The sequence below is a fragment of the Desmodus rotundus genome, chromosome 12 (assembly GCF_022682495.2).
Source record: "Desmodus rotundus isolate HL8 chromosome 12, HLdesRot8A.1, whole genome shotgun sequence".
NCBI lineage: Eukaryota > Metazoa > Chordata > Mammalia > Chiroptera > Phyllostomidae > Desmodus > Desmodus rotundus.
The window spans coordinates 49969979-49989413 of record NC_071398.1 but is presented as its reverse complement, the minus strand read 5'-3'; the positions used below and the strand labels follow the sequence as shown (position 1 = coordinate 49989413).

Genomic DNA, 19435 nt, shown 5'->3' with positions numbered 1-19435 from the left:
TTGTGCATCTATTGGTTGCTTCTTGTATGTGCCCTGACTGGGGATGGAACCTAAAACCTTGGTGTATCAGGATGATGCTCTTACCAACCGAGCTACCCAGACAGGGCTACTTATTTATTTCTAGTTATGGTTGACAGGCAATTATGTATTAGTTTTGGGTTCCTGGTGACTTACGAGTTGGACTATTTTAGATTCCACATATAAGTGAAATCATATGGTACTTGTCTTTCCCTGTCTGGCTTATCTTGCTTAGCAGAATAAGTCCCTCTAGGGAGGACCATCCACGTTGTTGCAAATGGCAGGATCTCCTTCATCACGGCTGAGTCAGATTCCTCTGCGTGAGAGTATTCCTCATATTCTCTCTTTCTCTTTCATGTTTTCTTTATCCCTGTGTCCATGGACACTGAGAGTTTCCGGTCTGGTCTATTGTGAGCAAGGTAGCAGATCTCGGTTCTCGGACTGGTCCCTGGCCCCCAGCCTGGTGGATGTCAGTGACGCTGAGCTACGCTGGTCTCCCTCCTTTACTCCTTTGTTCTCTTTAGTCCACCTCACGCCTCCGGTGTAACTAACTCACGTCAGTGTTCTTTTTTATTCACGTTCAGAGTGAATCCCCTGAATTTGAGTGCAGTCTAGTCTTGGATCTGTAAATTTGCCAGGACAGAGCTTTTAGATTTATTGTAAGTGATAAAATGCTTAGTTCTTTTTCTTTCCATCACCATTTATCCCCCCATGCCCTCTTCTCCCTCCCCCCACCCACCATCAATCACCACACTTGACCTAACAATACTATACATAAAACACTACATATTATGTTTCAGGTGGCATATTCTGTGTAAAACATTATGTATTATATATTGTTGGTAAACGCCATATATTATACATGATTTATATATATATAAATTTGGTATACATAAAAGCACTACATGGCTGAGGCCTCATGGGTGCCTGGCACTGGTGGTAACAGCCAAGAACAGGCAAGGTCCCCGTTTGGAGGAAGCTGACGTTCCGTGGGGAGACAGGCTGATGAGCACGTGTGCAAACACAGGCAGCAGGACAGGCTAGGAGGTAAACAGAGTGAGGGTATAACTTCCAGGTGTGTCCATCCTGTGGCTCGCGGGCTGCCTGCAGCCCAGGATGGCTATGAATGTGGCCCAACACAAAATCGTAAGTTTACTTAAAACATATATATTTTTTTTTGCTCATCAGTTTTCATTAGTATTTGTGTATTTAATGTGTGGCCCAAGGCAACTCTTCTTCCAGTGTGGCCCAGAGACGCCAAAAGTTTGGATATCCCTTTGGGAGGAGGTGGGGAGGGTCAGGCTTATGGTTTTTCCACTTCCTTTCCTGCAGCTCCTGTTCATCTTGTGGGCAGCACAGGTGTTGGGGAAGCTGGGAATTGGGTGCATTGGCAGAATGAGCTCCTTGGTGAGCATGGCCAGGGATGATGGTTCCTGGGACAAGCTTCTGTCCTGCCTGAGAGGCCTGGACCAGTGCCAGCTGGAGGAATTCAAACTCAGCCTCCAGTCCCTGCAGCAGCTGCCCAGCGGCTCCCGGAAAATCCCCTGGGCGGATGTGAAAGCTGCAAACCCCACCGACCTGCTGTGTCTGCTGAACCAGCACTTCCCCGGGAGGCAGGTATGGGACGTGACCCTCCGAATCTTTGAGAACATGAATCTGACTTCACTTTGTGAGGAACTGAGAGCTGAGGTGAATGGTGAGTGGGGGCTGGAGGGATGGGGCCATGGCGGGGGATGGGGACGTGGGGGTGGGAACACAGAAGGATGGGGACAAGGGGGATGGAGATATGGGGTGATGAGTATGGGGGAGACACAGGGGAATGGGGACATGGGGGGATGGAGACACTGGGAGCATGGGGGGATGGGCGGCCAAGGGGACCGCTATCCTCATGGGGGCAAGGATGTTGCTGTTGGATTTTTATGGGGTTGATCCAAATTGCTGGCCATAGATGAGTAATGACAGACTCAATAAGTACGTCACATGGCGTGTCAGAGTGTGACACCTGCAGCAGAAAAGAGAGAGAGAGAGAAAGAGAAAGGTGGATGGGAGAGCCTCAGGTGTGTGATGTAGGGGTCTGGAGTTGTGGAGATTAGGATCGTCTGCCACCCTGAGGAGGTAAGATTGGAGCCAAGACTTGGAGGTGAGGGGGTGAGCCAAGTGGATATCTGATGGAAGAGTCCATCTGGGGATCTGGCTGGACCCAAGTCCCAGAGGCTGGGAGACATTTAACATGTGCCATGGGCTTTGCAAAGGAGCAGGTTTCCAAAGTGGTTGCATTGATGGAGCCAGGGGATGTGGCTTCTGCAGTGAACCCCAAGCTTGTCAGAGACATGGTTGGTCCTCTGGACAGCACCCATCACCGCCTGCTCGTTCCAGCCTGGGGCACCTCACACCCCATCGTCACCATTTCTTTCAGAGACGGCACAAGCACACCAACACCCATGCCAAGAAGAACCCGAGATCCCAGAAGACCAGTCAGGTGTGCGCACTATTTTACGATGCCTGCAGACAAGTTGTTTGATGGAGCATTTTCCCAAGTCTACGTTTGCCATGTTTCCTGAAGTTTTATCCAATTGATAGTAGATTCCACGTCCATCTGTCTGTCTCTACACTGTCTCAGGGAACTCATTCTATAATAACTCACTGAGAAAGGGAGATGCGAGAGGGGGTTTTGGAGAGCTTGCCTTATTGGAAGTTTCCCTAGTGCAGCCTTTGATAAATAATTTAGGTTAATTTCCAAGTTAAGAAGCATTTCCCACCAGTGTTTCTGGTGGCCAATGTCCTCCAGGGCCCTGTGGTGATAAATCTGATGCCACTTTGATTTTTTACATTGTATGGGACCTGCCTTTTTCATTGTGATAGCTTTTGGGGTCCTCTACCCCACGTTCTGACATGTCATGGGTGACTAGGTTCTGGGCCTGGCCCTCAAGTGGGACCTTTACATTTGAATTTAAAAAGGCATCTCTTTCTGTTCTTAAATATTCTTTTTTAACAGTTATTTTTAAAATCTTATGGTTATAAAACATTACATAACAAAATCTTGTGAGGTCTATCATAATTTCTTTTTAAAAAACAATAGCCCTGGCTGGTGTAGCTCAGTGGATTGAGCTCGGGCTACAAGCCAAAGGGTCACCAGTTCAATTCCCAGTCAGGGCAAATGCCTGTATTGCAGGCCAGGTCCCCAGTTTGGGACACATGAGAGGCAACCACACATTGATGTTTCTCTCCCTCTCTTTCTCCTTCCCTACCCCTCTCTCTAAAAATAAATAAATAAATAAATAATCTTAAAAACAAATTCTTATTGTCTCTTCGACAGTGAGTCTTCCTTCTCTGTTCTGTTTTTCTTCCTGTTTTTAAATTTTTATTACATATTTTTACATTACCTTTTAGTCCCCTTATATCCTCCCCACCCCAGTAATCACCACACTGTTGTCTATTCAGTTTTTCTGAAACTCTAATTAGATGTCTCTTGTGTTGTCCGAGGTTTTCTAAATATCTGTGTATATCATAAAACTAACTTTTGCTGCCTTTTGCCATTTTCTGCTACTACCACTGCTCCGAAAAGTTAGACCCTCGTTTGTCTTGTCGAAGGTGACGTCATTACTGAACGATTCCTAACGCTGCGATGTCTTCTGAGCTCTGCCGTGTCCTGACTCCCTTTTCTCTTCCAGCCCACACCAGAAAGTACCAAGAGAGGATGAAGGCTAAAATACTGGCAATGTGGCACCGTATCCCTTGGCCGGAAGACCATATACACCTCCGCAACATCACAGCGCAGGAGCACGAAGAGCTTCAGTGTCTCCTGTACCCCAAGAGGACTGGAGCCCAGCCCCAGACAATAGTCTTGCATGGTGCGGCGGGGGTCGGGAAGACCACCCTGGCAACGAAGGTCCTGATGCACTGGGCAGAGGGCTTACTCTTCCAACATAGCTTCTCCTATGTCACCTACATCAGCTGCCATCAAGTCAGAGAGATGGAGGACACCAGCTTCGCCGGCCTGCTCTCCCGGGACTCGCCTGGCTCTCAGGCCCCCATCGAACACTTCATGAATCATCCAGAGAGGCTCTTGTTTGTCATCGATGGCTTTGAGGAAATGACTATGCCCTCCAGTGTGGATGACAGCCTGCCATGTCCAGACTGGTACCAGCAGCTCCCGGTGGCCAGAATCCTACTCCACTTGTTGAAGAAGGAGCTGGTTCCCTCTGCAACCTTACTGATCACCACCAGGGGTGGTTGCAGCGAAGACCTTAAACGATTGTTATTGAATCCATGGTTTATACAAATCCCAGGGTTCACAGAGGGAGATCAGGAGGAGTATTTCTTTAGATACTTTGGGGACCAACACAAAGCCAGGGCAATCTCGCAGTGGATAAGAAAGCAAGAAGTTCTGTCTCGTTCCTGTGCTGCCCCGCTTGTGTGCTGGATGGTGTGCTCCTGCCTGAAGCAACAGATGGCAAGGTGTCCCTCTTTCCAGCTGAGCGCCCAGACCACCACCCATCTGTACACTTGTTTTTTCTCCAGCTTGTTCGAAACGGCAGAGGTGAGCTGGTTAAAGCAGAGCTGGTCGGAGCAGTGGCGAGCCCTCTGTTCTCTGGCTGCTGATGGCATGTGGTCTTCAAAGTTCACGTTTGCAAAAGAGGACATCGAGCATCGGCGCCTGCGGGCACCTCTGATTGATTGTCTGTTCAGGCTGAATATTCTTCGAAAGGCCAGTGACTGCGAGGACTGTGTCACCTTCACTCACCAAAGCTTCCAGGTGTTTTTGGGAGCCATGTTCTACCTGCTGAGGGGAAAAGAAGGAGCCATTGGGGGTCTCTCAAAGTATCAAGAGATGAGGGTGCTCCTGGATGATGCCTTTGTGGACACAAACCCCTACTGGCATCAGATGGTTCTTTTTTTCTTCGGTCTCTTGAACGGAGACCTAGCAAGAAAAGTGGAAGATACTTTGCATTGTAAGATGTGTCCCAGGACCATGGACGAGTTGTTAAGATGGGCAGAAGAGATAACCATGTCTGGCATGATCTCCTGCAGTTTTGAATTCCCTCTGTTTTTTCAGTGTTTGTATGAGATGCAGGAGGAGGCCTTGGTCAAGCAAATTTTGAGCCACCTCCTTGAAGCAGACCTGGATCTTGGGGATCTTCAATTCCAGGCTATTTCGTTTTGTCTAAAGCACTGTCAAAGGTTAAGTAAGCTAAGGCTCTCTGTCAGCTGTCACATCCCTCAAAGGGAGCTGGCGGCCAACAGGAAAACACTGGGGTGTGTAATGCATTGTTATTTCTTTCCCAAAATTCTCTCTGCTCTGCCTGAGTTCTACAGTGAAAAACTGTGGATCCTTTGTTGTAGTTGTGTTAGCAGTGGTTATGATTGATCAAATGTCGTTAATCAGCTTTACCCTGGGAGAAGATATTCCTTTAGTTATCATGCTGGGGTCCCTGGCTCTTTTCATCGATCTAGTTAAAGGTAGAGCTTCTATCTGCAGCAACGCACATGGAAGGTTTTTATGGGGTAGACATTGTTCTAATGCATTGGCTTGCATCTGATGTCAGCAGACGAACGGAGGGGCAGTTGTTATGGCCACTCACGGCTAAGAAAATGAGGATAAAAGCCAAGTTTACTTACGCCCTTGTGGTTATTGAGTAGCTCAGTCTGGATTAGTGCTCAGCTCTCTCTGTCAGCTCCAGATCTTACATCAAATGCTAGATGCTTCTCTTCTGAGTGTGAAAGGGATGTGAGTTGGGGTAGGAGTGGAGGCTGATGGAGTCAACGAAATTCTGAAGCTTGTTCTGATGAGTTTGCCTCTTTATCTTCTGGAAGCAGAAAAACCCCAGACCTATTCTAGCTACTTTGGGTTCTTTTCCTATGACTTTGTCCCATTCCTAGACACTAATGATTTCCATTAATGACTTCCACTGGAAGAAGAACCCAGAAATACTTCAGCTACTTTGGGATCTTTTCCTATGACCTTGTCCCATCATGGACACTAATGATTTTCAATCTAGATAAGAAAACATGAGTCATCTGCTAATTATTTCAGGTCCCAGGGATATTCACTAAACTTTTCTCAGGAGACAGAGACTGCTACATGTGTTTGCAAATCCTTTCTTGTTGAGCTGTCAAGCCTACAAGAAGGACAATTTCCATTTTTGCTGAGCAAATGGAAATTTCTAGAAGACACATTTCTTTGTGTTCACCCGGATTGGAATATTAGTAAGATGTTCTGTCTGCAGTGGTAAATGTTCGACATATACTGGCTGTCATTTGTCCTGTCTTGGAAGGCATAAAACCTTAACAGGGGACTCTAGCTCATGGTCACTGTTGGGTCATGTAAGTGCTCTTACTATGAGTGTTCTCCCAAAGATGACCCCATTTATTGTAAGGACTAGTGCTCAGTCGTCATCCCTTACTTGATGCATCAATACCCCAAGACTTAAAGAAATTCCACACCGTCCCTAAAGGTGCTCATCCTTCTTCTCGTGTCAAGGTCACTTCCTGTTTCTCTACAACACAGCTTCTTCCTGTTTTCCTCTGTGGTTTTTAACTCTGTCTGTATATCAGAGTGAACTGGGATGTTAAACATATGAAGCACAGACATGTACACACACATACAAGGTTGGAAACAACTATTCTTGCCAACACTACAGTTCTGGGCTCTGCCAGTGGGTGTATAGTAGGGACGCTATGTCTTTCAGGTACTTTAGGAATATGTTCTTTGTTTTACTTCCCTTATCTCATCTGAGTGAAAAAAAATCTATCACCTTTCCGAGATTGAAAATTGGAGCGTGGAGATTAAACACCACTAGGGGGCAGAGTTCTGAATTCATCTGGGGTCTGTTTCACAGAACTTTTAAGGATTAAACCTTTGGCTTACCTCACCTCATTTATGTAGTTGCTTTCTTTGGTCAAGAATTATTGAAAATTACAAGAATTCCACATTTACATACCCAGAACGCTAACAAATCCCCACACCACTTGTTAGGGTCTTTTTTTTTTTCTTGCCTCCTGTAGACCACATTCAAGGTGTTGGTTGAGGTTCATTTACTGATCAGCCTTCTCTCTCTCTCCCTCATAAAGGACGAGGGTTGTCAATTCCAAGATAAGCCAGTGGCAGGATGTCTGCTCCATGTTCCGCAATGGGAATCTGAGTGAACTGGACCTGAGTAACAGCAAGCTGAACACGACATCTATGAAAAAACTCTGCTATGAGCTGAGAAATCCCAGGTGCAGACTCCAAAAACTGACGTAAGTCTGAGACCCTCACAGTTTGGCAAATACCATAGTGGGACAACCAAACTTTTTCAACATCCTTTTTTAAAAAGATTTTCTTTTCTTTATTTTAGACAGAAGGGAAGGGAGGGAGAAAGAGATGGAGAGAAACATCAGTGTGTGGTTGCTTCTTGCGTGCCCCCTACTGGGGACCTGGACTGGCCTGCCACCCAGGCCTGTGCCCTGACTGGGAATCGAACCAGTGACCCTTTGGTTCTCAGGCTGGCGCTCAATCCACTGAGGCACACCAGCCAGGGCAGGACAACCCAACTTTTTAAATTCCTGCAGTAAGTATCTATTTACCAGAAAGTAAGGTAGGTGCTCAGGAAAATAAAATAAAGGTGCTTGTATTAGTGAAGCTTCTGCTTAGGCAGGGCAGGTGGAAATAGGAACAAAAGGGAATCTGTCATGAGTAATCTTGCATGAGAGGCACATTAGAGAAACTAATTTTCCCTTAAGACCTCTGAGAGGGGCTGCTGGTTTGAGTTGGATGTGAAGGAGCAGAGAACTTTTAGGACATTAGAGGAGCATCTCTGTCTCAGTTCTGGGCTTGTGAATAGAACAGATAACTCCGGCCTTTATAGAGCTTACCTTGGGTTGAAGAAACTCACCTAAATGGTAAGAATTGTATATGAAATAATGACATCTCCCAAAGAAGAAGGAAATTAGTTTCTTTCTTTCTTTTTTAATATATTTATTGATTATGCTATTACAGTTGTCCCATTTCCCGCCCCCCTCACTACACTCCATCCTGCCCATCCCCTCCCTCCCACATTCCCCCCCTATAGTTTATGTCCATGGGTCATGTGTATAAGTTCTTTGGCTTCTACATTTCCTACACTATTCTTACCCTCCCCCTGCCTATTTTCCACCTATCATCTATGCTACTTATTCTCTGTACCTTTCCCCCCCTCTCCCCCTCCCACTCCCCTATTGACAACCCTCCATGTGATCTCCATCTCTATGGTTCTGTTCCTGTTCTAGTTGTTTGCCTAGTTTGCTCTTGTTTTTGTTTTAGGTGTGGTCGTTAATAACTGTGAGTTTGCTGTCATTTTTACTGTTCCTATTTTTGATCTTCTTTTTCTTAGGTAACTCCCTTTAACATTTCATATAATAAGGGCTTGGTGATGATGAACTCCTTTAACTTGACCTTATCTGAGAAGCACTTTATCTTCCCTTCCATTCTAAATGATAGCTTTGCTGGATACAGTAATCTTGGATGTAGGCCCTTGCCTTTCATGACTTGGAATACTTCTTGCCAGCCCCTTCTTGCCTGTAAGGTCTCTTTGGAGAAATCAGCTGACAGTCTTATGGGAAGACCTTTGTAGGTAACTGTCTCCTTTTCTCTTGCTGCTTCTAAGATTCTCTCCTTATCTTTAATCTTGGGTAATGTAATTATGATGTGCCTTGGTGTGTTCCTCCTTGGGTCCAGCTTCTTTGGGACTCTCTGAGCTTCCTGGACTTCCTGGAAGTCTATTTCCTTTGCCAGACTGGGGAAGTTCTCCTTCATTATTTGTTCAAATAAGTTTTCAATTGTTTGCTCTTCTTCTTCTCCTTCTGGCACCCCTATAATTTGGATGTTGGAACGTTTCGAGATGTCCCGGAGGTTCCTAAGCCTCTCCTCATTTTTCCGAATTCTTGTTTCTTCATTCTTTTCTGGTTGGATGTTTCTTTCTAACTTCTGGTCCACACCGTTGATTTGAGTCCCAGTTTCCTTCACATCACTATTGGTTCCCTGTACATTTTCCTTTGTTTCTCTTAGCATAGGCTTCATTTTTTCATCTGGTTTTCGAACAGATTCAACCAATTCTGATATTGGTGAGCATATTGATAACCAGTGCTTTGAACTGTGCATCCGATAGGTTGGCTATCTCTTCGTCGCTTAGTTGTATTTTTTCTGGAGCTTTGAAGTGTTCTGTCATTTGGGCCACTTTTTTTTTTGTCTTGGCGCATCTGTTATTTTAAGGGGCGAAGCCTTAGGTGTTCACCAGGGTGGGGTAATGCTGGTCGCTGTGCTGTGACGCTGTGACGCTGTACGTGGGGGAGGGGCCGAGAGGGAGCAATGGCGCCCGCTCCACTCTCCACCGGACTCCAATCTTTCACTCTGCTACCCACAATCAAACTGGGCCCCTCTGGTGCTGGTTCCCAAGTGGGTGGGCTTGTGCACGCCCCAGGCCCCTGTGGGTCTCTCCAACGACCTCTCCTGTGAGGCTGGGAGTCTCTCCTGCTGCCGCCCCAACCCCCATGGGCGTTTTCAATCAGAGGTTTGAGGCTTTATTTCCCTGAGCTGGAGCCCTGGATTGTGAGATCTGCTTTGCTCCCCGCCGTTTGTCTGGTTTATCTGTGCACGAATGTGGGGCCACGGGGTGCTACCCACCGCTCTGCCTGTCCCGCTCTCTGCCACTCTGAGTCCGGCCCTCTCGGCCTATCTGTGCGAATGTGGGGCCGCAGGGTCTGCTAGTGGTCAGACTGCCCACCCCGTTCGTCCCACACTCCGCCAGTCTCGGTCCCACCACAGCAACTCGAGTCCTCTCCACGCTAGGTGCCCGTCTCCGCCCCTCCCACCGGCCTGGATGAATGTTTATTTTTTATTTCCTTGGTGTCGGACTGCCTTGCCGTTCGATTTTCTGTCAGTTCTGGTTGTGCGAGGAGGCGCAGTGTGTCTACCTACGCCACCATCTTGGTTCTCTCTCTGGAAATTAATTTCTTAAGAAGGGCCTCCCCACTATCTAAAAACATTTGAGCCCTGGTTGGTGTGGCTCAGTGGATTGAGTTCTGGCCTATGAATCAAAGGGTCACTGGTTTGATTCCCAGTCAGGGCACATGCCTGGGTTGTGGGCCAGGTCCCTCGTTGGGGGCACATGAGAGGCAACCACACATTGATGTTTCTCTCCCTCTCTTTCTCCCTCCTTTCCCCTATCTCTAAAAAATAAAGAGGTACAATCCTTAAAAAAATAAAAAATATAAATCAGCATTTCAGTAAAGACCTGGTCATTGAAATGGAAGCATAGTTTTGGACTTATTGGTCCTCTGGCATGATGTAAGTAGAAATTACAGTGTCTCAAATCCAGTGTGAAGATAGGAAAGAATGGGCAGATGGAGGTGAAGCCAGGGAAGAAATACCTGATAGAGCTCAGAGTGAATGATGCCTAGGGTTGAATTTGAGGTGGCATTTGGTCAGATGCTCTGGAATCTTGGCCAACTAATTCTTTCCTACTCTTCGTCTACCATTCCATCTCACCTCAGGGTCGAATGAATCAGACACATGTTGACTGAACAGAAGATTCAGCAATAATGACTTTCTTCAAACTTCAGTGTATTGAAGGAGGTAGATCAAACATGGGAGGCAGGCTTAAACAGTGGTCTTTTTCATCCTTTTCCTTTTATTAATTAATTAGTTTTCATTAAATGTATTGGGGTGACTTAGTTAATAAAATTATATAGGTTTTAGGCCTACAACTCTATAATACATCATCTGTATATTGTATTGTGTGTTTTCCACCCCAAGTCAGGTCTTCCATCACCATTTATTCCCCCTTTACCCTCTTCTACCTCCTCCACCCCCTTTCCTCTGGCAATCACCATACTGTTGTCTGTGTCTATGAGTCTTTTTTTTCTTTGCTTATTTCCTTCAGCCTTCTCATCTAAAACCTCCCCTTTTTCATCCCTTTTCTTTCTTTTATCCCCATTTTAGTTCTGTCATCTAATCCTCAAGGTAAGGAGAAACAACCTCCAAAAAAACCCCCAAAAAACAAAAAAACCCACAGGAGAGAGTTTCTCTCCTGTTCCCTCCCAGACCTCTCAGGGCTGATGTAGGAGGTCAGCTTTCTGGAAGAGTAGAGGACCTCAGGGCCTCTTAATGGCAAATTAGGGAGAAGAAGCAGCTTGGTTGACTCCTGACGCTATACATCCAACTGAACTTAGTGATTCGTTTGGGAATATATTTTATTTTGATTTTTGAATTTATTGAGGTGACACTGGTTGACACAACTATCCAGGTTTCAGGTGCACAATTCCACAACACGTCATCTATAGACTGCATTGCATTTTCATCCCCCCTCCCCTCCTAAGCCAAGTCTTTAGATTACTTCTTCAAAGGTTCATGCCCTGTTGGTGTGGCTCAGTGGGGTGAGTGCTGGCCTGCAACCCAAAAGGTCACCAGTTTGATTCCTGGTCAGGGCACATGCCGGCGCTGCAGGCCAGGTCCCTGGTTGTGGGTGTGTGAGAGGCAACCACACACACTAATGTTTCTCTCAACTCTCTTTCTCCCTCTCTTCCCATCTCTCTAAAAATAAATAAATAATCTATTTTTTAAAAAGTTCAGTACCATGACTCAAAACTAAATTGTGGGTTCTTCTTATATCTTGTCCATCCTTGAAAGTCTGTGTGTGTGTGTGTCTTTATGACGGAAATGCAGGACAAGGAAGCCATATCCCCATCCCCGTACCACCCTCTAAACTAGCTTTCTCACCGCTTCTTTCTCAGGTGCAAATCAATAACCCCTGTCAGGGTCCTGAAGGAACTTGTTGTGGTCCTTTATGGTAACAACCGGTTGACCCACCTGAACTTGAGCTCTAACAACCTGGGAGTTACTGTGTCCACGATGATTTTTAAAACCTTCAGGCACTCGGCATGCAACCTCAAGTATCTGTGGTAAGTCTCTGGTTCCCCAGATCTGTCTCCAGGACCACCCCCAGGGGTGAAGGTTCATTGGGAGAACAGGAGTCATCATGGCAACAAATGGATCCAGAGGAAGATTAGCGGAGGGAAAAAAATGTTCATGGGCATAGAGCAGTGAGTCTCAAATTTTAATATATATCAGAATCATCCAGGTGGAGGGTGTTAAAACAGATTCTGGGACCCTGCTTTCAGAGATTGAGTAGGTGTGCCATCTCTGAGGTGATGCTGGGCCGTGGACCACACTTTGAGCTGCACTGACTTGGAAACCACCCTGCCCCAGGGAGGGATCAGGGTCGGTGAGGTCAGCTTGCATTTATGAAGCAAGGGGACCTCTACTGGAAGACTAGTCTGCCAGGAGTGATGGCCTGTCTCGGGGCCTCCCCGATAGGTTGGAATCATGCGGCCTAACCCCGGTGGCTTGTAACCGTCTGTTCCTGGAACTCAGCCAGAACTCCAGTCTGCATTTCCTCAGCCTGGGGGACAATGACCTCTCTGATACTCAGGCAAAAAACCTTCAGAAGCCCTTTGGTGTGCCCAAGCGTGCCTTGAAGGAGCTCTCGTAAGTCTCCTCTTTTTATCCAAATATCTTCTTTGCAAGTTTGAGTGGCAGGGTGGGAGTATGTTTTGGGGAGCTTAGGGGGAGGGGCCCCCTGTTGTATGTACCTATCCTGTTGAGACAGTTCTTATCATCTTGATTCTTCCCACCTTCCTCCTTAGGGCGCAGTCTTGGCCAGTTTTGCCTTCAGCGTGACTGTGGGCCTCACAGACTCTTTGGTGTGACCCCTGAGGCTTCTGTCAGCTTCCCCTAAACCCTATGGTGTTTGACTGGGGATGATTTTGTTCCTCAGGGACATCTGACAATGTCCAGACACTTACTTGGCTTTGACAGTTGGGAGGGGAGCCGGCCAGGTGTGTGGTGGTTAAAGATCAGCTATGATCAACACCTTGCAATGCTTCAGGGGAGGCATCACAAAAAAGAACACCTGACCCAAAGCTCAGTAGGGCAAGGACTGAGCAATCATACCTTGACCCACCTTTTCCTCCTTGAAGCTTTTGTTCTGTATCTGATTTAATCTTCCCATAAGGTTTGGCTCCCAGATGTGTGGCCCTAAGGGCCTGGGAGTTTGAGAAAGGAAACAGGGCGTTGCTGAGGCTCTCCTTGCACCTACCCCTTCCACAGCCTGGAGAAATGCGACCTGTCCGCAGCCAGCTCAGAGATGCTCGCCTCGATTCTCACCAGCACCCAGAGAACCGCCCGGCTGTGCCTGGGATTCAACCCGCTCCAGGACGACGGTGTGCGGTGGCTGTGTGCCTCCCTGAGTCAGCCTGACTGCGCCTTGGAGAGGCTGGTGTAAGTGCCTCTTGGCTCTGTTTCTGAAAGTGACTCTCCCTGAGGCTAGGCATTGGGGAGAACAGCGCCTCCTTTGTTGGGACCTGTGGATAGCATGGGAAACTCCCAGGCACGGAGCAAGGACTCCATGTGCTAGGCTTGTTGTAAGAGGCAGATTCTGAGCGGCACCCTGCCTATGTCAAATCCATCTCTGGGGGTTGTGCCAAGGAATTCCATTTTAGCAAGGACCCTGGGAAATGTTGATTGTTTCAGTCAATTGATATCGGAGTTCTTATTCCAGACACAGAACTGGCACCAAAGTTGGGGTGGGGATAAGACAGACAAGCTTCCTGCCTGTGTGGCGGATGTGGTTTTATGGGTGAGGCACCAAAAAAAAACAAAAAACAAAAACCCAAGATAAGAAGAAAAACGAAGAGTACAAAAGGGTGGTGGGGTTGGTTGCCCAACATATCTGAGGAGGTAAGGTTGAAGCAGAGACTTGGAGGAAGGGAAGAAGGAAGGAAGGAAGGAAGGAAGGAAGGAAGGAAGGAAGGAAGGAAGGAAGGAAGGAAGGAAGGAAGGAGAGAGAAGGAACAGGAGAGGTTGCTATTTGAGATGTGGTAGGAGGAACAAGAAACAAGTAGGGCCAGAGTAATGTAAGTGATGAGGGTGCATAATGAGAGAAAATGAAGCTAGGTAGCAAGATGCCTGCAGAATGCCAGAGGGTGGGTGAAGTAATCTGTTTTGTTTGGGGTGAGATGCAAAGTCATCCGAGGATGGGAAATTGGACAGACTCTACTGGGGGCAACGTGGGTGCAGAACCACCTGCAAGAGGAGATGAGAGAGCTGGCCTGGTGCTGCGGAGGGATTTCAGGGGATCCGGAAGGGGGAGCCAGTGTGACTTGGTGATGGATTGCAGGTGATTTCGGAGGGAAAGGAACCCAGACCCGCTGCAGGCAATGGGCTGGGGCAGCCAGGTGAAAGGCGGATCGGGACACAGGCGTGGAAGATGCCTGGTCATCGGCCAGGTGGAGATGTTATTCGAGCAGGTGTACACAGTACTGAAGCAGTCCAGGGTAGGGGAGGGTAGCAGGGAGCTCTGGGCAGGGGTGAGTCCACATCAGTGTGAGTACACAGATGTTCCCCTTTAGCCACATCTGCTTCTTGGTGCAGATGAAGAACAGGTGGAGAGCTGGGGTTTCCTAGGATCAGATACAGTTCAGGTGGGTATGAAAGAGCGGAGAAGGCCAAGGGTCTTGGGGCACCTCCAAGGCTGCGATTATGGTGAAAGACTGGGGAGCTGGCCTAGGCCATAGGTTAACACTCACCTAGCACTGGGTCGCAAAGAACCAGAATATTAATAAGAAGTGAATACATATAATATGAACTAACATTACTCAGTGAGTTTGGGAACATTTGTGAAACCTTCACCCCCCATCAAGGCCATGGGCATATCCATCACCTGCCAATGTTTCCTCCACTCCTTAAAAATCATCATCATCATCATCATCATCATCATCATTTTAGTAGTAGTAGCAATATTGTAACACTTAATATAGGATCGACCCTTTTAGCATATTTTAAGCATAAATAGGGTATTGTCAGCTATAGGCACGATGCCATATATTGGATCTCTAGAATTTATTGATCTTGCAAAACAGAAACTCGGTACCGTTTGACCATTATTATTCTTTTTTTTTGTTTTTACCCGACCATAATGACTCACATTCTTTTTTGTTTTTAAAGATTTTATTTATTTATTCTTAGGGGAAGGGAGGGAGAGAGGGAGAGAAACATCAATGTGTGGTTGCCTCATGCATGCCCCCTACTGGGGACCTGGCCTACAACCCAGGCATATGCCCTGACTGGGAATCGAACTGTTGGCCCTTTGTTTTGGAAGCCAGCACTCAATCCATTGAGCCACACCAGCCAGGGGCATGACTGGCACATTCTTGCTGTGCTTGTTGTCAGAGTCTGGAACAGGCCAGAAGTCAGTGCACACTCAGCGAATCCTGGGTTGGGGGCCAGGGACACAGTGTGGTGAACGCGGAGGCCATCTGTGCCTGGGGGGTCCTCAGGGTGGTCTGCATTCCTGAGCTGCTCTCACTGGGACTCTCAACCCACAGGCTCTGCTTCTGCCAGCTCGGTGCACCCAGTTGCAGGCACCTGTCTGACACTCTCCTGCAGAACAAGAGTCTGACTCACCTGAACCTGAGGAAGAACCAGCTGGGCGATGATGGGGTGAGGTTTCTGTGTGAGGCGCTGCGTCGGCCAGACTGCACCCTGCAGAGCCTGGAGTGAGTGTTATGCCGCCCTGTCCATCAGCAGGTGGCCTCATGCCCACTGGAGTTCTAGGTGGCGGCCTGTTTTGGGTGCAGACATGACTCTTGGCACAGAGGAGCGTTAGGTTTGGTGGGCGGTGGGGGTGTGTGTGATGCATTGTGGTACCTGTGTGGGGTAGAGGTGGGGGTGGGGAACGGGGCAACTGTTAAGGACCAACCACAATGCCCACCATCCTCCACTAACATTCTACCAGCCAAGGCACCTGTTATCCACATCTTCACACACCCTGTCCCCAAACTTCCTCGAGTTCTTCAGTGTGTGAGAGGTAGAAAAGTGGTAGCTCTACCTCTATTTTATTTTTCCATGGCAATAGCGAAATTTAGACAAGAGTAAAGAGAAGCCTATGTAATCTACTCCATTATCCAACTTCAACAGTTATGGATTCATGGCCAATTTCTTGCCCCTAAACCCTCACCCACACTGTCCCCACCGAGATTATTCTGAGGTCAGGCCCAGGGTGTTGTACCCCTTATTTATAAACTCAGGTTTTCGTATGTTTGTATCTCTGAGTAAGGATGGAGTTGAGCCACATCTGAAAGTTCAAAAAGCTCCTGTGCGAAGGTCCAAATGGAAAACCTCTTGATGAAACCTGAGGACTATTTTTTTCCCTAATGACTTGTGGGTGTTACTCACCCACGGCAATCTAGCCGTCTTGCGTCTGATTTGCGTAGCTGCTTATCTAGTTGGGATTTCCCTTACACTTGGCCCTTGGCGGTTTCAAGCATGTGGATGTTTTCATGTTGTCAGACTCTTCCTACAGGGCAGAAGGATTTTGTTTGCCTTCTCCCGCCCTAAGGCATCACTTCCTCTCTCACCTCTCTGCTCCCTCTGTCTCCTCCCTCTTGTCTGTCTCCATCTTGTTCCTATCTGTCTGTCTCCCATCTCCTCTTTCTTCTGTCTCTATCTCTCTCCCCTCCACCTATCCCCTCTTCCCTGTCTCCCCCTCAACCCTCCCCTCCTCTCATTCTCTCTCCAAATATTTACCTGGATTCTGCATCTTGAACTCCTGTTGGTACAATAACTCACTGTATGTGAGATTTTGATGTGTGTGTGTGTTTTTTCAGCTCAGCTGCTCTCTCTCCACACCCCCTTCCTCTCTCTCACTACAGTGACCCCGTCGCACACTCACTTACACACGCACGGATGGAGGACCAGCTGCAGGGCCAGGATGTGAGGTCGTCTCTGGCATCCCTCTTTTCCCTGCAAGAAGGTGAGGGGGTGCCGGAGGTGAAAAAGCCTGAGACTGCGGGATGATTTCCCCCTTTTGTCCATTTTCATCTTGCAGTTTGTCGGAGTGCTCTTTCACGGCGGAGGGCTGTCGGGAGCTGGCGGACGCCCTGGAGCACAATCAGAACCTCAAGGTGCTGGACATCGGGAGAAACTGCGTTCAGGATGATGGAGGGAGGCAGCTGTGCAAGGCTCTGAGATGCTCGAGCTGTGTACTGAGCACACTTGGGTGAGTCATCGATGTTCTTTGTCAGGGAGTCCCCCTCCCACTCTCGGGGAGGGACAGGTACTATGGTCACGTGGGGGTATGAAGGTGAGACATGTGAAGGACAACATTCACCTTTTAAAGATATCCTTCTTTCCATCAGTACATTTTGGGTAGAAGGTACTGGGGGAGGGGACACGCCCCTGCCCTGTGAATCTTTATTCTAGAACAGGAAAAAAGATTTTTGGTTTTCCTGATTCCTGTTTTAGAAAGAGAGAAAGAGAGAAACACCAATTTGTAGCTCCACTTATTGATGCATTCATTGGTTGATTTGTGTATGTGCCCCAACCGGGGATCAAACTCCTGACCCTAGGGCATCAGGACAACGCTCTAACCCACTGAGCTACGCAGCCAGGGCCCATGTTTTCATCATGTCATGCTATTCCTACCCATCAAACGGTACCTTCACCTTGAAGCATTTTCTGGGTCTTCCCCAACCTCTTCTACCGTCAGCATTATATTCATCAGAATCCTACATATACAGCCTCATGCCACCTTTCTCTGTAGACTCCCGTGGAAATTCTTGCTGTTAAGCTGACAGAGGACATGTTTCCTTTCACCCTGTGTTCCTAGTCAGCCCTATGTCCAGATGTTGTGTTATAGAATGTAAAAATGATGCCCTGGCTGCTGTGGCTCAGTGGATTGAGTGCTGGCCTATGAACCAAAGGGTCGCTGGTTCAATCCTTAGTCAGGGCACATGCCTGGGTTGTGGGCCAGGTCCCCAGTAGGGGGCATGTGAGAGGCAACCACACATGGATGTTTCTCTCCTTCTCTTTCTCCCTTCCTTCTCTCTCTAAAAATAAATACATAAAATCTTTAAAAAAATAAACTCACATGCACATTATACTAAAATTGTGTCTCTCGTGTTCGGGCAAGTGATGCATATTTCTTTGTCAAGCAGGCTTTAAGGTGTCACTTACCTGCATGGGGTTGGTGTGTGGGTTAAAACGATTTACGCATAGATGTTTGGAAAGTGCGTGGCGTGTGCTGCTAGCCAGTCTGTTCTAGTAGCGTTCCCCCCTGGACTTTGCATCACTTTTATTTCCAATTTCTCAACATCGGAGGACCATCTTTAACATTTCCTTCCCACCCACCCCAGGTTGGAAAAATGCAGTCTGACTTCCGCTTGCTGCGAGCATCTGTCCTCAGTTCTTAGAAGCAGTAGAAGCCTGGTTAACCTGAACCTCTTAGGAAATGACTTGGGAACTGAGGGCGTCAACAAGCTGTGGAAGTCCTTGAAAAAATCAACGTGCAAACTACAGAAACTCGGGTAATCCCCACTGACTTTTACAGCAGCTGCTGAGAAGTGGGGATGGGTTGGCTAATAGCAAAGCAGACATCAGGTTCACCCTGAACTCAGTATCCGAGGGCAGTGATGGCTAATAGAGTGTGTAGTAATGGTGGGAGTGGTGTGTGGCCGTGTCCTGGCTGGGTTGCTCAGTGGGCTGGAGCATCATTCTGTACACCAAAAGGTTGCAGGTTCGATCCCCAGTCAGGGCACGTACCGGAGGCAACTGATCTCTCTCTCTCTCTCTCTCTCTCTCTCCCTCTCTCTCTCTCTCTCTCTCCCTCTCCCTCTCCCTCTCCCTCTCTTTCTTTCTCTAAAATCAATAAACATATCCTTGGGAGAGGATTAAAAAGAAATATAGTCAGTCATCTCTTCTAATTTTCTACTCTATTTTTTTGTTGGTTTTTGCAGCCTGGAAAGAGACTTACACGATCTAGTAAAAGGGAAGTTGCAGGCGTTGCAGGCCAAGGGGCGCGTTCTGAGGATCCTGTGCAAGTGGGATCTGAATGACCTTGAAGATCAGTGGTGGTGGTGACCCAAGGACGAGAAGTCACCGCCTTCTCATGGGAGGTTCTTGGAGCACAACCCTCAGGAGCTCCTCCCCCACATAGCACTCAGGTGTCCCTGTTCGTGGGACAAATGGGCTGCCACCTCTGTTGTTTCCCACAGTGTCGTAGGCAGCATATTACGTACCCAGTCACTAAGATCCTAATCTGATGCTTTATTTGGCCCCAAGAGCCTACATTGACTTTAAGTATTTTTTGTGTTTCTTAGTGTGATGTCTTAATTCTTGGGGATGTTACAAAGATTCAATAAAGCAAAGGATATAAACATGCTTTGAGGAAACCTGAAGCTTCATTTCTTGTGGATTGAGAATTGGCAATCAATGTCATTATAATTCCATAATTATCATACTGGGATTAAAGAAGTCAGACAGAGCCCTGGCTGGTGTAGCTTAGTGGATTGAGTGCCAGCCTGTGAACCAAAGGGTTGCTGGTTCAATTCCCAGTCAGGGTACATG

At 47.5% G+C, this 19435-nt stretch overlaps 1 protein-coding gene across 1 annotated transcript; it reads left to right on the top strand.

Moving 5' to 3' along the window:
- The first annotated feature begins 1413 nt into the window (after window positions 1-1413).
- On the top strand, window positions 1414-18949 carry NLRP13 (NLR family pyrin domain containing 13). The gene is made up of 10 exons (XM_053915878.1): window positions 1414-1714; window positions 2435-2497; window positions 3690-5274; window positions 7090-7257; window positions 11767-11934; window positions 13142-13312; window positions 15418-15588; window positions 16920-17090; window positions 18226-18396; window positions 18826-18949. The coding sequence occupies exons 1-10, from the start codon at window positions 1414-1416 to the stop codon at window positions 18947-18949; spliced, it is 3093 nt and encodes a 1030-aa protein (XP_053771853.1).
- The last annotated feature ends 486 nt before the right edge of the window (window positions 18950-19435 follow it).

What these genes read in the sequence shown, in the direction of transcription:
- NLRP13 (XM_053915878.1), top strand. Translation starts at nt 1,414, where the DNA reads ATGAGCTCCTTGGTGAGCATGGCCAGGGATGATGGTTCCTGGGACAAG. An exon ending in ACTGAGAGCTGAGGTGAATG is followed by an intron (nt 1,715 to 2,434) that starts GTGAGTGGGGGC and finishes CATTTCTTTCAG; the next exon opens with AGACGGCACAAGCACACCAA. An exon ending in GCCAACAGGAAAACACTGGG is followed by an intron (nt 5,275 to 7,089) that starts GTGTGTAATGCA and finishes TCCCTCATAAAG; the next exon opens with GACGAGGGTTGTCAATTCCA.